At 48.8% G+C, this 17,326-nt stretch overlaps 1 protein-coding gene across 5 annotated transcripts in view; it reads right to left on the bottom strand.

Annotated features, from left to right (window-relative positions):
* The window catches only part of Myh11 (myosin heavy chain 11), a 109,597-nt gene that overhangs the window by 59,383 nt on the left and 32,888 nt on the right, over positions 1-17,326 (bottom strand). For all 5 annotated transcript variants that reach the window (XM_013141690.2, XM_003477792.4, XM_013141691.2 and 2 more), the window contains exon 4: positions 4,244-4,271. In XM_013141690.2, the coding sequence (XP_012997144.1) occupies positions 4,244-4,271 (28 nt within the window). The remainder of the gene's footprint in view (positions 1-4,243; positions 4,272-17,326) is intronic.

The raw sequence follows: 17,326 nt of genomic DNA, 5'->3' as shown, positions 1-17,326 counted from the left end.
AGTTATGAATGTAGGAAACCACCTCTGTGGGTGGCCCTGGGCCTTCGCTCTGGGACATGGTCAGGAGAGCAGCCCTTATAAGCACCGCGGGTAGAGCACTCTCTTCCTTCCAAGCACGCTGGCATCCCCGATCACTGCCACCTTCCGCTCTCTCCCCACAGTTCCCCTTTCTCCACCCTGCCTTTGGTCGCTCTCATTCCTTTTACAACAAAGATGGCAGTGGCCCGTGCCTTGCCGTGGCCTGTGAGAAGCTGGACACAGACTTTGGGAATCTGCTTCTCCCCGTGGATCATTTGGCTCAACCGTGTCCACATTTTGCTGATAAAAATAAATTGTCCTAGGAGGTTCTGCCAAGGAAAACACCCCGGCTCCGGGCACGTGGGCGTCTGAAGGTGGATGTGCTCAGGGCTGCTCTGGAAACATTAGCGTCTTGGTTTTCTGACCGTGAACTCTGGGGTAAAGGAGTTGCCCTGGCAGGGGACCCTGTGCCCCCTGCCCTGGTTCTTTGGGAACTTGGTGCCCTGCTGCCCCTTCCCAGAGGGCTGGGCTCGGCCACCCATGGCCCACTGCTGGTCCTCTCCGTCAGCCCAGCCACCCAAGGCAGCGTAACCCCACCGCGCTCATATGCGACCTGCACGGTCTGCCGGGGACTGCCCCCGGAAGATCTGTGCTTGATTTAATGCTCTGACATTGTCATCTGGAAATTCTTACTAAGTTTTCAACAGTGGGCTCTCTATTATGGAGCTGCTCTGGACTCCCAGGGCCGAGCACTCCCTACTGTAAGTCCCTTGCAGCCTGTGGTCTGCCCTTGGTAAGAAAGCCATTCTGTCCCTGATTGTCATGTGGCTTCCACCCCACTAGTGCCACTAGTGTTCTCTAGTAACTGCTGCTATCCAACTCCTACACACCTGGAAAAGCCCAATTACACATTCTCTCTGGCAACAGCACACTCACTACTACCCTTCCCTAGCATTAGTTGGCAGATGGTACCATGGACTCCCAGGCCAGGCTGCCTGAGTTGAAATTCATGAAGCTACCCATGTGTCTTAAAGGTAAGTTGTTTGACCACTCTGTGCTTCAGTTATAGCTACACAATAGATAAAATAAAAACACTTTGTAGCTTGGCATGGTGGCACACATCCATAATCCCAGCACTTGGGAGGCTGAGGCAGGAGGATTGCTGTGAGTTTTAGGCCAGCCTGGGCTACAAAGTGAGTTCAAGGGCAGCCTGGACTACATAGTAAAACCTTGTCTCAAATAAACCAAAATGAAATAAAATAAAATCATTTTGTATCATTGTTTGGAGGATTAAGTGAATGAATATTCATATAATAAACACTCAGAACAGCACCTAGTACACAAGAATGCCAGCTGTAATTATTTTTATAACCACGTTTTCCCTTGGGTGTATACATTTGATTTGTATCATGATCTTCACCAGCATCCTCTCTTAAAATATAAACTATATCCTGTTTTTCCACTGTTTAACCCAGGCGTCAGGAAAGATCCAGATGGTAAATATTTTTGGCCGATGGGACATGTACACTCCGTCATGACTGCTACCCACTGCTGCCACAGAAGGGAAGCCGATGTGTGTACTAATGGACGTTCCAATAAAACTTTATTTACAAAAGGGGTGGGTGCAGATTTGGCCCACTGCTCTGGTTTGTCAAGGCCTGGTTTGAGTTGCTTGGTGCTTTCTGGTCTCTTGTAGATTAAAGTGTGAACTCCTTCCCAGAGCCCAGAGGGCCCCCCTGAGCTCCTCTCTCTGAACACAGGTTAGTATCATCCTGGGGTTTCTCAACCTGCCCAGGGCCTCCAGCTTCATAACCCTAAATGAATGAGATGCCAAAAAAAATTTAACACATCTGCAGGTGACTGTTACCCAGCCAACTGTCAGTCCCAACCCATTCTTCCTCCTATTCCCTCATTCTCCTAACACCTCAGACTTTCCTGTCAACCTCTAGGTCCTCTGACTGGATGATCGTCCCAGCCGAAAGCCAAATGAACAAGGGGAATTGAGCAGTGGTGGTTCAGGGGGACCAGGGTATCTGGGATTTCCCTCTGACAGTGGCAAATGCCTACTTACTGAGCATGGGCTGGGTGCGGGGGCCCAGCCAAGAAGGCAGGGCCAGAGCACGGACATCGCTGGTGGCCCCAGCAGTGGACCCTGCAGAGCACTTATCCCAAGGTGCTGGTGCTACCCTCAGTCCCTCACAGGCGGTCACTTGGTCCTCCATGCACCAAAGGGGGTACTGGATTGTCCCCACTTTACCGGTGGGGAAGCTGAGGCTCAGAGAGGCATGGTGACTTGTTTCTGAGCACTCACAGCTGGCCAATGATGGGATTGTGAGGTGCAGCCTGGAATCGACTCTTCATTACACCCCACTCATGGATATTTATAAAGTGAGTAGTGGATGAATATTCTCACCATGAATATTCACTGAATGATAAGTGAGCCTGGTCAGACTGGGAGCAGGGAGCTGCCACAGAGGCCAGGGCCACAGATGATGGCCTCCCAGGCTAGGGGGAGGCTGGGGAGTCAGGGTGACCCAGGAGAGAAGTGTTTTACAGCTGAGCTATCTAAGCAGATGCTGTCAGAGATGCTATCTAAGCAGATGCTCTCAAGTTTAAATAAAAATTCAGTTCCTCCGTGGCACTGGCTGCACGTCAAATACTCAGCAGCCATTGTCACAGCAGGTTCTATGGGACAGTGCCATTCTGGAGGAAGCAGCAGCTGTGATAGCATGGGTATTGGGGTGGCAGTGTTGCCCTGTTCATCCTCACAGCCCCAGCCCACACTCAGCTCAGAGAGGTCAAATGCACCCTGCAGAGCCACACAGTTGGAAGGCGTCTGTGAGGCACTCTGCCCTGCTCCCTGCTGTACCACAGAGTTCACTTGCTCGAGATGGTCACTGAGCGTCTGGTTCAGCATCTGAGCAGATGATATGGGGTTCACATGGGGGCCTGGTCCACAGAGGCTCAGTAGGCCCTGTGGACAGCAGAAAAGTGTCCCTCTCCCTAAAGACGCCCATGTCCTAATCCCCAGACTCTGTGCTCGATTTGGCAGCACATATACTAACCCCCAGACTGCGACTCTGCTAGCTTAGGAAAAAGTATTGCATCCAAGGACGGTAGGTGGTCCCAGACTGACACCACGGATGTAGCAGTGCTAACCCTGGTTCCCAGCTACTCATTACTAAGCATCGAATGCTGATTCCTCATTGTGGAAAATGAGCATTCAGCTTCCTACTTAGTCCTCTGCCCTTCCATGCAGAGCCCACTTGGACAAATATGCAGTTGTCCTTTGGTATTCAGGATGAGTGGCTCCAGGACCCCTGTGGACACCCTAATCTGCAGAAGCTCAAGTCCCTTCTATAAAATGTGCTAGCATTTGCACATAATTTTCCATGCACTGTAAAGCATTTCTTGGTTCCTTCTTGGATGTAATATGATGTAAATGCTATGGATATGTACATAGTTATTTATTTTTAGGGAATAAAGGCAAAGAAAGAAGTCTGAATATGTTCAGCAAGATGCAAGTTCTTTCAAATACTTTGAGCCTGCGGGTGGTTGAATCTGTTAATGCAGACCCCATGGGGTAGGTGAGGTCGACTCTAGTTACTCTGGTGACATTAACTCTCCAGCTTTGCATTATCACATGGTCATAAATACATTGCACATCAAAGACCCACGCCTATTGATATTCTTCCTGCTGCCTGCCCACGCATGCTTCCCCAGGAGTAGTCATTGGTTTATTATTTCCTAATTCTCCATATCAGCCCCAAACTTAAGAGTTGTCTAAATCTTCTCCCAGTACCTCTCAAGGTCCTCCTGGCATCTGTAAGCACCTGAGATGTATTTCCTGCACCTCTAGAACACCCCAGCTAGCAGATGCCAGCACTTCTGGGCACTTGATGACTGTTGCATAGAGTGAGTCTGTCTTTTCAACCCTGGGAGCTTGTGATGAGGAACGTGCTCCAGGAGGAAGCAAGAAAAGGACTCCGAGGGGAGAAAGCAGGTTCGGATTTCAACACCAGAATGCCACCGGAGTCATTAGGAGTGAAGGGTTGCCCGCTCTGTGGGAGAACTTCTACCTCCGTGTTTGGTGAGCATCCGTTTAGGGATGAGATGAGGCTTTGCATTGGACCTATGAGCAAATCAAAGATCTTCACCTCCGTGGATCCTTTAACACACTGGCTCTTGACCCCAGATAAACAGAGTGAAAGGCAGCTCCACTTACGTGCACAGAATGGACTGGTCCTCACGATCTGAAAAGAGAAAGGAAAGAAATCTGTGAGTCGAACAAGCTTTGAGCTGAGGGTCCGGACCCAGCCCCTCCTGCCTCCCACCCTTAAGTCCCTACCCTCAGCCCCACTGGGAGTGCCCTGGAGGCAGCTGGGCTCCCTGCTGGGGCATGAGTCATGACCAAGCCAGGAGGGCAGCCGCAGAGGCCCCGAGGCAGTCCCAGGAGGCTGTGCACATCTGACCCAGCTAGCTCTGGGTCCTGGAGATCCCTCACTCCCCAGTCTCGGACAGGACTCAGATTTCCCTGCCCTGAGGCTATATCCCTGTTTTGTGGCCTTGGGCAAACATTACACTTCATGCTGCGGCACGTTTATTATGGCATGGTGAACATTTCTGGTTTTTGGACATTCAGCACCAACCCTTCTCCTTCCAGGAAGCTTGTACTACGTTCCTTTCAGTGAGATTTGCCAGCATGTCCTCCCTGCCACCATGTCCAGTCTTGGTGGGCCTTCCTTTATCTCCAGAAAAGAGGTAAGTGTGTGCCTCAGGCGACATGGATCTAACTCTATGGCCTAAAACTCTGAGCTCAGTCAAAATCAGGAAGCAAAGCAGTTATATGGGCTCCCTGTGGGAGCCTCCCTGCCTACCCCACAGACCAGGCAACCCCAGTTGCTGTCATTTTAGGGGGCTGACACCCAGTCTTCCCACCCCATCTGCCAGCTCCCTGACATTTCTCCATAAATTCCCTTCCTCTTTAGGTACTCCAGTCAATGTCTGCTGTGATGGCAGCTTGGCAGGTAGAGAAGGCATCACAAGACCAAAGGATCAGAAAGATGTTACTAACCACCTTCTACTCTTAAAGTGGCCACAGCAAATGGAGTCAGGTCTGGAGCTCCTTCCCTCCCTACGAGGGTCACAGCAACAGTTACCAGCATAACTGTGAGCCAATCCTAGGAATCAGTGTTGCACTCACTGATAGGCTACACCAAAGCAGTGAGCATTTCTTTTCACCTCCTGTCCACCTCAGTATTCAGTCTTCTATAAGCATCACTTCATCAGTGATGTCCCTGGTTGTTCTCACACTGTATTTCCATTGGCAGTAGACTGGTGGGTGTTAGGTGCTTGATTATAGTTTTTGGATGGATGAGAACAGATAGATGGATAGATGGGCAGATAAATGGATAGATGGATGGGAAAATCATGAATGGGAGGATGGATGGGTGGAAGAATGAAGGATGGATGGAAGGGAACATAGAACTGAAGGGGGCAATGTCTGTGTATCCTTCAGGACAGAAGGGACAGTGGTGACCACATATAGGGATGGAGAAGATGCCACCTACCCCTTTGCCTTTGAGCTAATATATCTTAGCCATTGTTCTGAATCAGACCACAATAATCCACCTTGCTTTCTCTTCCCTTTGTTCTTCCCTTTCTTTTTGTTTTTGTGGCACTAGGGGTAGAACAGGGGGTCAGAGGTACTGGGGGCCAAGGGTGGCCCTTGAAAGAAATAGGGCCACAGGATGGTACAGGGCAGAAGGAGAGAGCATCCTTAGGCATCAGAACTCTCCATCAGCTCATGATCCTGTCTTCCAGCAGAGCTGTACTCATGTTGGCCGGACCTAAAACCCCTGAACCTTTGCCAAGATTCCCTCCGCACTTCCAGAGCCACTCAGGAGTGTGCCAGAGCCACCATCCATGTGCCCAAGACATATCTACAAGTTTTTCACCGAGCCCTAGTATCTGTGCAACAGCAGAGGCCTGGGAACTAGCTCTCCAACCTGCCTCTCGTCTGGAGCAGGGATAACCAGTCCTGCTCTTTCAATTTGTCTCTGCGACATCATGATGCATTTGGCAGACATTTAAAAGAATGAGGCAGGGAGGAGGGCAGCTCAGTGGCAGACTCTTACTAGCATGAGTGGGCGATGGGATCTACCCTCCCATTACAAAAATAAAAAGAAAGGAGGAACTTAGGCATGGAGGGAGGAAAAAGCAAGGTGGATTTTTATAGTTGGTTACAGAATGGTGTTTAAAATACATTAAACTAAAGTAAAGGGGTAGGTGGTGAGATATATGCCTCATGTTTTAAAAAAAGGGATACAAGTCAGGTGTGGTGGTGCAGATCTGAGGCAAGAGGATTTTAAGTTTGAACCCAGCCTGGGCAACTGAGGACTCAGTGAGACCCTATCTCAGAATAGAAAAAGGCTGGGAATGTAGCTCAGATCAGGGGTTGAATCCCAAATACTGCAAAAAATAAAAAAGAGCCAGATGTGGTGGCCCCACGTCTGTAATCCCAGCACTTGGGAGGCTGAGGCAGGAGGATTGTTGCAAGTTTGACACCAGCCTGGGCTACAAAAGGAGCTCAAGACCAACCTGAACTGCATAGCAAGACACAGTCTCAAAAAGATAGATAGATAGATAGATAGATAGATAGAAGATAGATAGATGAATAGAGGAAGAGATACATGGTTGTGTACTTGTATGTGCATGAAAGAGGTAGACATTCTGCTTTTGATAAGGTTATAACCTGATAGACCTATTGCAATTTGAAGTAACATAAATCGAACATGCATTTGAATCACCTAACCTACTCAGGGCCGCAGCCCAGCCACGAAGCATGTTAGAGAGCATCAGTTGTTTCCCTTGGGATTGCAGGACTGCCTGGGAGTGTGGAGCACTGCTCTCACCCAACAGCATGAATGTGAGTGAAAAGATCATAATTCCAAACTCAAAGCACACGTTCTACTCCACAGTTACACCATTCTTTTTTTTTTTTTTTTTTTGGTCCTGGAGATCAAACTCACAACCATGCACTTGCAAGGCAGGCAGGTGTTTATGCCGCAGAGCTAAATGCCTGGCCCAGTTATACCATCCTAAATCAGCCATTTAAAGCTGTGGACCACAGCTGGGGATCACAGATGGGGATCTGTGAAGCCACTCTGCATGCTGCCCGCAGTGCTGTCACTGAGGAGAGGGACTGAGAATGAGGGCAGGAAGGGCGTCCGGTTTGATGCCATCTACTCCCATACCCATTCTAGTTACGTGTCTGCTGGGACTGTATGTAATGGAGAACCTCGCCCTCATCCTGACCAAAACAACCAACACTGTTTTCAGTGATGCTGGGGATTGATGCCTCCACACCCAACAGTATGTCCATCCTTTTTTATCTTTTTAGATAAGGTTTTGATGAAACCAGCATGACTCTAAAGCTTAGAAAAGACAACACAACAGGTGCCCACACATAGTCCCTTTCGCTCCTGCCATGGCTGAGCGCTCTCTGCACCTGGGCCTCCAAGAGCATTTTTTTTTTTTTTTTTAGTACAGGGGATCGAACTCGAAACCTTGTGCTTGCCCAGCAGATGCTTGTGCTGCTGAACTTCCCTGGTCTCCAAGAGCCATTTAACTTTAGCTGCAGCCCAAGAAGTAGGCACTGGCTCTGCTTCCATTTGTCAGATAAGGAAAGCAAAGCTCACAGGTGAGTGACCTGCCTAAGTCATTATAGTGGGGTGAAGTGTGGCCTCCAAAGGATGTGTCAGCCTGGAATTGCAGAAGGTGATGTTCTTAGAATAAGGTTCGTGGGGTTGTAATGAAGGTGGCGAAATGAATTCCTATCATTTTAAGCCACCAAGCCAGTGGTTACTTGTTATAGTAGCCACAGGACACTAGCAGTCATTCACACAGCTAGTAAGTGGTAGGCTGGGATCAAACCCAGCGCCTGTCCGACTTCAAAAACTTCGATTTCACCACTGCATGATTTCACCTTTTTCAGATAACTTATTCGCATGTACTGGCGCTTTCTTCCAGGAAGAAAACAGTAAATCTTTAATCCCCCAGCACACTCTGGAGACAGGCACAAGGCAGTGTCACCCCTTACACTGCTCCTAAATCCAGCTTCCTCATACTGGAGTTGGAATATGGTCCTGCATTCTCAACTTCCACCTAGAGGGGGCATCACTCTATGCAGAGCAATCTGGGAAACAGGTTAAAAACTGATTTAGGCTGGGCAGGCAGAGGGGCGAGAGATGGAGGACCCCGGCAGAGAGACACCCCTGGGCGCACCCACACAGCGGCCACCATGTTTGGGAACACTTTTGAGGTGGGCACACTATGGGCTCTGGCTCCAGCTGTCCCCAGGAGGGAGGCAGCCTTTCCCAGAGCCATAGAGATTTCCAGGGTCAGAGGTCCCCAGGCCCCAGGAGAGGAGCAGGCTCTGTGCTGGGGGCCGCTTGAGACCTCTGGCCTGGTCCATTCTCATGGGAAACACAAATGTGGGAAGTACACAGAGCGCTGGTCACGCTGATCACACCGGTCACGCTGGTCACGGGCAGAAAGGCTCCATGTGGGGCTCTTGCCCAGCGGGCTGGGAAGGGGTCCAGGAGGCTCCCAAGCTGTGCTTGACGCCAAAGCAGAGCTCTTAGGCCTGCAAAGTAGCCTCGCCCGTTCCTGGTCTACACAGGCTGCTGCTTCCCTGTGTCCTGCCAGCTCATTCTGTCTTCATCTCAAAGCTGTTAACACAGTGCACTCAGGGTGTCTGCAGTGCCATACTAGGGCTGCTTCCATCTAGCTGCAAAGTCTTCTGCTCCCCCAAATACAATCTGGTACCCCGTTCTCTGCTACCCCTTAACCCTGGGTAACCAGCTATCTGCTTTCAGTCCTAGTGGAGTCATCTTTTGTGAGGTCTTTTGTGCCTGGCTTCTTTCACTTAGCATGTTTTGGGGTTTGTCTACACTGTAGCACGTGTCAATACTTCACTCCTTTTATGGATGAATAATATTCCACTGTATTGTTAGGTTATTTTTTTTTTTTAAATCTGTTTATCTGTAAATGAACATCTGAGTTGTTTCCACCTATTGCTACTGTGAATAGAGTTGCTGTGGACATTTTATGCAAATATTTGAGTGCCTAGTTTGCAATTCTTTGGGTGTGTACCCTAATCCATTCTTGGACATCATCTGGGGAGTCACTTCCTTGATGGTACCTTCTCTGATTCCATACCACTCTATAGATGTTGCAGGTGCCCTTCAACTACATTCCTTCCCTGCAGGGCTGCTATGGACAGTGGTATAAAATAATTGTGCTGCTTTACATTATTCACAATAACCACAAAGCAGGAATAACCCAAATGCTTTCCAGTTGATGAACGGATGAGCAAAATGTGGCACATTCACACAATGGGTTCTCATCCAGCCATGGAAAGGACTGACATACTGACCCATGCCACAGCATGGATGAACCCTGAAAACGTCATACACTAAGATGCTACTCATGAGCTAGGTGGCTGGCACACCTGTAATCCTAGCACTCTGGGAGGCTGAAGCAGGAGGATCATGAGTTCAAATCTAGCATTGGTAACTTAGTGATTCAGAGACAGCTTGTTTCAAAAAAAAAAAAAAAAAAAGGCTCAGATGTAGCTTGGTGCAAAGGCCAAGGCCACTTAGAAAATGTTGCACCGTCAACTGGCTTCAAAATCCTTTAAATTCACTAATAATCAGTGAATCGCATTCTTCTTCTTCTTTTTTTTTTTTTTTTTTTTGGTCTTTTTCCTTTTTTTTTTATCGGTACCAGGGATCGAACTCATGACTGCCTGCTTGCAAGGCAGGCACTTATGCCGCTGAGCTAAATTCCCAGCCCCGTGAATCACATTCTTAAAATTGATTATAGTACATAAATTATGAAGAAGCTCTTTTAAAAACCACTGGATTTTTATACCTTCTTATTCAAGAGATTTGACTTCTTAAACTTCAGGCAAACTATTAGATTTCCAGTCAGTGGTAAACTGCTTCGGGTGCTGGGAATTGAACCCAGGGCCTTCACACTGAGCTGCATTTTTAATCCTTTTTTATTTAAAACAGGGTTTTGCTGAGTCACTGGGTTGCCTAGGCAGCACTAGAACTTGCAATCTTTTTGCCTCAGCCTCCCAGAATGCTGGTATTACGTCACCCCGCCCCACCCCTAAACTTTTTTTAGTGCTCAAGTCATGAGCTCCTGAAGGTCAAGGGTGTGGGCCTGGTCCTGAGGGCTCAGAGCCTTGTTTGACCATTGCGGCGCTAAGGAATTCTTCTCTGTCTCTCAGAAGCACCTGAGGAGGAAGCTAGGCAAGCACATCTCCTATGTCACATGGTGTATTCACTCAAGGAGTGAGCCCTGAGCCCTTCCACCTGCCAGACAGGAGTCTGGAAGCCTTCTCTTCCTTCTTGCTTTTGAGATGCTCAAGATGCTCGTGATGCTGTCTGCCTGGCTGTCAGAGCTGCCCCAGTGCGCCCCCTCCTGCGCCCTCTCTCCTTTCTGCTCCAGCCCCACCAGCCTCCCGGTTGCCCTAGGAAGCCCGCTTATTAAATTCACTTGTCCTCTCTAGGAATTGCACCAGGAAGCGTGGCAGAGTCTCTGGGCAGAGGTCCTGGCAGAGCATCCCAGGCAGGGCCTGAGGCCCAGGTGTGCAGAGGTAGGGAAGGACACAGTCCAGGACCTACGTGGAGGTTTATAGCAGGGGCAGTGGACACTTCCGAGCCTCTCTCCTGGTAAGCTCCTTGTCCCAGAGCCCAGGACTCAGGTCACCTCCCACAACCCAAAGTAGGCTTCTCTCCTGCCTCCTTCTGGCCTGGGCACACCCATCTCCCGGGTGAGTTTACAAGGAGATAAGGACTTTGCTCATCCTTCCCCAGAGTGACCCAGTGGTCAAGGCCTCTCCAGAGGTCCCTGCTCTCCCCAGCCCAGCTATTTGGGCCAGTCCAAAGCACAGGCTGGCCGTCTCTGGCTGGGCAGCAGCAGCTTAGGCTGACCATAAAAGGAGAAAAGCAAGCTGGGCTGAGAACAGGCTGGGACTTGTTGCTGTCCCTCCCTTCTCATGCCAGGCTGCTGTGGGACCCAGGAGAGAGAAGGGGCCAAGCTGACATCCCTGCAGGGTCCCCAAAAGCCAGGGCCAATGGGGATGGAAGAACAGAGCCTCACTGGCACATAGAAGGTGTCTTACTATCTAGTGCTGGGGGTGCCAGAGCTCAGAACCTTGCCAGGTGGATGGGACCAGTCCCCATGTGTGTCCTCCATAGTGGCAAGGGGCAGATGACAGTCACCCCTTGAGGAAGCTGTCTCAACCAGGCACCACATCTGGGCACTGTTCAAATTAACCCAGAACAGCCAGAGACAGCTATCCTCCTCCTGGAGCAAACGGGGAGACCAGGAGCACAGGGAAATGGCAATGGCAGACCTCGGATTAAACCCAGCTCCAGATCTGGTGCCCTGCCCCACCCTAAAGGTCAGGCCCTTCTCTTCCCAGCCCCCTTCTTCCTTATCCCCTGGCAGACTCGGGTAGGAAGAGGGCCCCCAGAGGCTTTCTCCAAGCTCGAAGGAGGCTTGGACTTTTCAAAGTACAACTGGCCAGTTGAGGAGCTGGGGGTACAGGAAGAACAGGATTCTCCTAGTGACCTCTCGGGCTTCAGCTTCCACCTTCTGTGTCTTCCCTCCTTCCTGCTCCAGCCCCACCAGCTTCATGGGAGCAGAGCAGGCGCCCTAGGTAAGTTCACTTATCTTCTCTCCAGAAGATTTCCCTTCTCACCAAAGGACAGGCGCCAGGGATCCACCTCCCAGCTCCCTGGACCACCCACCAGCAGCGCAAAACATGATGAGTGTTTACATTTTTAAAAACTTTATGGAAAAAGACACAGCGTCATTCATCACCCTCAAAACACTCCCCCTAGCTTTAAACCTCCTTGCCCCAGAGTTCCTGCCACTTTCTGAAGCAGTTCTGGACAGTCTTCAGTTGTACTTTTGTGGCTGCCTTGATGCCCTGGATCAATCTAAAATGTGGACTTTTCATGGTCATTTTCACTTTGGGGAAGAGCCAGAAGTCATTAGATGCCTGATCCAGTGAATGAGGGCATCAAGACATGCCATGAGTTCTATGAGTCTGCCTTTCTCTGGATGGCACTCAGCAGCAGCTGCCACTGTATTTTTGATCACGCCTCATAAACACATTCACGAAAGAGGACTTCCAGAACCACTTTGGAAAGCAGGAAGAAAGAAGGGGTGTGTTCAGAGTGAGAGGGAGTAGTGTAAGGGGGATCCTCTTGCAAGCTTGGAGGTAATGTGTCTTTTACTGTATTATAGTTTTTAAAAAATTTAAACACCCACCATATATTTTGATCACATCTTATGGTAGTACGATGACTTGGTTAATATTCCCCCACTAGAGGGTGTCTCAGTCAGTCGGTGCCAGGCACACAATGGGTCCTCAACTGATTCTGCTCCAACAACAAGGGGGAAGCCAGGTCCCCTCTGAGATGAGGAGGACACATTTTCATCACATTCCAGCAGGAACACATTGCCAAGTACTGGCTGGAGCATCCTAAACTACATTGTTAAATATGTCTGCTGCTTCAATTCAGAATTCCCTTTTTTAAAAATTAGCTCTCCGTTGCTCTCTCCTGTCCCTGTGACCATGGTACCAAGGGATGATGAATCAGAGCAGTGCTAAGATCTGAATGTCTGTGACCCCCCAGCATTCACATGGGAAACCCAAATCATGACAGTGATAGTGTTAGGCGGCAAAGTCTTCCGGAGGTGATTAGATGATTAAGGCTTCCCTTTCCAAGACAGGATTAGGGCTCTTACCGAAGAGACCCCAGAGAGCTCCCTGTCCCTTCCACCACAACAGCACACATCTGTTAGGAAGGGGGCCTTACCAGCCTGACCATGGATGACCTTGGACTTTCCAGTGCCCAGAGCTATGAGCAATGCACTAATGCTGTCTATTGTTCAAAAGTCATCCAACTCACAGTACTCTGTTTTAGCAGCCTGAGCTAAGACAAGCGCCAGCCAGTTACTCCCGGGCCCTCAAGACAGAGCCACTGGCCAGACTTGCTGTCACAATCACCTCCACCCAGGCCAGATCCAGAGCAGAGAGCCATGGCAGAGTGTCCCAGGGTGAGGGGCAATTCGAGTGTACCCTTCGTGGAGCCATGTCTGTAGGAACACTGCGGAGGAAACCAGCCTGGAGTCACTCCTACCCCACCTCCTTGGGAAACCACCTTTGCCTCTTGAGCCTATTTCTTTGCCAGGAAAACAGATAAAAATTGAGACCTTTCAAGGGCTCAAAAATGTTCTTTTGAGACCGGATCCAGAAAGTTGCTCAGTTGTCTCTGAGCTTAATAACTGCCGTTAGCATCCTCTTTGTTATCATGATCATCATTGTCATGTTTTAAAATAGTGACCCAGTGAAGTGCTTATGGACAACGGTGACTCTGGATGGGAGGATGGGGTACAAGGCCAAGTTTGGCCCCTTTCTGTTGTAAGGTGCTGTGTTCAGAATGTCTGTGTTTCCCTCAAATTGAATACGTTGAATTTCTCTCCCTGAAGGTTATGGTATTAGGGGGTGGGAAGGAAATTTAGGTCACAAATAGGATTAGCATCCCTATAAAGAGACCTGAGGGAGCTCATTTCCTGATTCTACCACCTGAGGACACTGCATCTTTGCATCAGGAAATGGGCTCTCACCAGTCACCAAACATCCTGGCACCTTGACCTTGGCCTATCATCTTTTGTTATAGCAGCCTGAACATCAGATTGAGGTCTGCAGCTTAAGTTTGGCCCTGAGCCTTTTGGGGCCTCAGTTTCCTTTTCTGTGAAATGGAGCAATAGCACTCTCCCCATCTGTCACGCTGCCTCAGAGGGAAGAATAAGCGCTTCCAGAGTGGCAGAAGGTGGTGCCCCAGTTTTGGTTCTGGGTCTTGGGGCCAAATCACTGGTGTATGGAGCCTCAGTTTCTATCATCTATCCAACAGGGACTCAGGAGGGCTGAGAGATACAGGTTTTAAGGACCCTGGAGTACATCTCCTTTTCTGCCTTCATCACAGAACAGCCCCCATCAATGTGTCAACTCAACAGGGTACACAGTTGAGGAAAGGAACCTGCCAAGCCCACATGGCTTGGTTCGCCCCGCGCCCAACCTACTTGAGCTGGGAGAGCTTTGGGGGCTGATTCTCTTTAATCCCCCGAGAGGGGCTGATGAGGTGGGGACAGGACACTTCCTGTGAAGCAGGACCAGCCCCACACGGCCCAAGGTCAGCATGTCCAGTGGACCCTTACCTGCCTTGCACACCTCACCTGCCCAGCCCCAGGGAGCCCTGAAGAGGACAGGAGGGAGGAAGAGCGGGGCTGTCTGGAAGCCTTAGTGCCTTGCCCACACTTATCACGTTAACTAACTGAACTGACCTGCCGCTGCCCAAGCTCTGAGCCTTCAACACCCAGGAATATTAGACGTGGGACCTGCAGGAACAGATTTCCACAGGACTGGCCCTGGGGGTCAGGAGCTGCAGGAGCTCAGTGCTGCTGGCTGACTGCATTTGGCTCAGGCACTGGATACACCAAGCTGCTCCGATGCCTATCTAATCTGCTGCAAATTCTCTACTTGTCTGACCTCAGTTTCCCCAGCTATGAAGAGGGCTAAGAATGCCTGGCCCTAGTGCTAGAGCTCCTGACACACCATGCATGCGTGGTTGGGGTACACATGTGAAGGAAGAATGTGCTATTTGGTACCACATGAAAACCATCCAGGTAAACATTATGAGAAAATTGAAAAGTCTGTTGGCCTTCCTTGCCTTGTAATTTAATAATTATTTTTATTATGGATGATATATACAGGTACCAGATGGTTGCGGGACTTAATTTTAAAGGTCTTAACCTAGTTCCATAAAACCCTGAACATATAAGAGCAACCCATCATCACCAAGGTAAGGTGTTTGGAGAAGAAGGCACGGGAGAATTTCCCTCAGAGGAAACACAATTAAGTAAGTGTCCCCTAAGTCTCCAGAACACGAGATGAAAACAGACCTACAGTAAGTCCTGTCACTGTGAAGAGGGAGAGAAAGAACAGTCAAACTTGGAGTAAAAGGGAAAAAATTAACACTGGTCACACACAAAGGATCAGGAACACTTTAGGAGTTCATTTTTGCTTTTTGTTTTCCAGTACTGGGGGTTGACTCCCAGTGTCTTCACACTGAGCTCCATTTCTAGTTTCTTTAAAAATAATTTTTTAAAAAAACTTTAGAACAGGGTCTTGCTGAATTTCCTAGGCTGGTCTTAAACTTATGACCTTCCTGCCTCAACTTCCCGGAGAACACTATGCTTTATTGTCTCAAAAATAAAACTGAGGGGCTGGGGATTTAGCTCAGCGGCATAAGCGCCTGCCTTGCAAGCAGGCAGTCGTGAGTTCGATCCCTGGTACCGGTAAAAAGGAAAAAGGCAAAAAATAAATAAATAAATAAAACTGAAGATAGAAAGCCATAAAGCAATGCCTTGGAAATTTTTTGTCTACAATTTGAAACTCATCTAAATTTATTAGAGGAGCAATATGTAAGATCTCACATATCAGGATCAATATATCCTTTCTTGAGAAGCTACTGGAGAAGGGGCCATTTAAAGAGGAGAGTAAACCAAGGAAGAGGAAGACACAGTGACTAGAAAACAAGGAGTTGACCATGAGAACAAGAGGGGAATTTCAAGGATGGGGAAGATCTCAGATGACAGAGAGCAGTCAGAGAGGAGTAGGGCCAGGGAGGAAGGCTCCAGTAGAGACAGTTTATTTCCAAGGAGAAAAAAAAAACCAGTATATGTTCTTCTTTCTGCAATACGGTCCTCTGCATATGTGTGGGAATGTTAAGAAGAGATTAACGACATTGTTGGATTCACAGTTAAATGTGCTCTTAGGAGCTGGAGTCTAATGGGGGGAAGTTGGGTGTAATTTGGAACGCTGTGTTCTTGTTCCTGATTTTCTTCTCTCTCTGCTTCTTAGAAGCCATGAGGGGATCCGATTTCCCCAGTCACGCCCTTCTGCCATGATTTCTACCTCACCATAGGCTAAAAGCAACAGAGCCAACAAGCATGGACTTGACACCTCTGAAACCATGAGCCAAAAGGAATCTTTCTTCCTTTAAGCTGTTTTTATGCAGTTGTTCAGTCAGAGTAACAAAAAGCTGCCTAATACAGTTGCTTAAGAAACCATAAACCATGATGATCTCTGAAGAGGCCAATGCACGGTCTAATGCACAAGGGTTGAAGGGGAAAGTTCCTTTCCAAAAAGAAAGAAAAAAGCCCAGAGAAAGCTAAGTGAAAACCTGACATAATTTATACCTACACACATGCGAGATGCAGTTCTAAATGCTTATTTCCCTTGCCCCTTGCCCAAGTGGCTTGCTTCCTCCTTCCTCCTATGGGGTGATGGGGTATCAAGAACTGTGTCTTCCCACAGCCCTCCCACATGCTCACCTCAGATAATTGTGCAGGTTATGCTTAGGGAGTTTGTGGGTTCTTGGGAACATAGTGCCCAAGTGACACAACTAAATGCTTTATTCTCATTCAATGGATGTGTGTTACCCCTGCCTCCCCAACCCTGCCTTTCATACCTCATCTCGTCTCACATAGTACTAACTTTTCCTCTACAACAAGACAGTAAGGTCAGTGTGATCTTGGCCAGATGACTTAATAACATGGCTCAGCAACACTCACTGACATGATCACATGAGCGGGGCAGGGATTTTGCACTGAACTACTGCCCAGCCCTTTCTATTTAGTTTGAAACGTGGTCTCGCTAATTCAGCCTCACTAGAAGATTGAGCTTGAAAGTATGATCCTCCTGCCTCAGGCTACCAGCACACTAGATCACAGGAATACTGCACTGGACCCAGCTACCATGTTTGTTTGTTCTGAGTCCTTTTTCCATGGAAAGCACAAAGTAATGCCAAAATGAATAAATCTGTAGCAGGTGATTAATATTTAAATTAAATAAACAGCATCTCTTCTCTGGATGTGGTTGCTTGTAAGGCTGGGGAAATGCCCACTGAGCGATTCTGAGCACTTTTAGAGAGCTGACTATATAATTCTGTGCTTGCACAGGAGAGCCCAGGAGGATGACACACATTCATACAGGGGTCCTTGTCATCGAGTACAACCTTGTCCCAAGCAAGCAATCCCCTAGGAAAGCAAAAGTCATCAGAGTATTCCCCAGTGCACTGAGAACATGGGGAGTCAGACCCTCTATGTCACTGCCACAACGGTCAGTGCCTCCACCTGCGGATCACTGGTGTCAGCA

The sequence above is a fragment of the Cavia porcellus genome, unplaced genomic scaffold (assembly GCF_034190915.1).
Source record: "Cavia porcellus strain 051 isolate PalLab524CR breed Dunkin Hartley unplaced genomic scaffold, mCavPor4.1 scaffold_16, whole genome shotgun sequence".
NCBI classification, from domain to species: domain Eukaryota; kingdom Metazoa; phylum Chordata; class Mammalia; order Rodentia; family Caviidae; genus Cavia; species Cavia porcellus.
The sequence above is the reverse complement of the archived record's forward strand: the minus strand, read 5'-3'. Positions and strand labels throughout refer to the sequence as shown.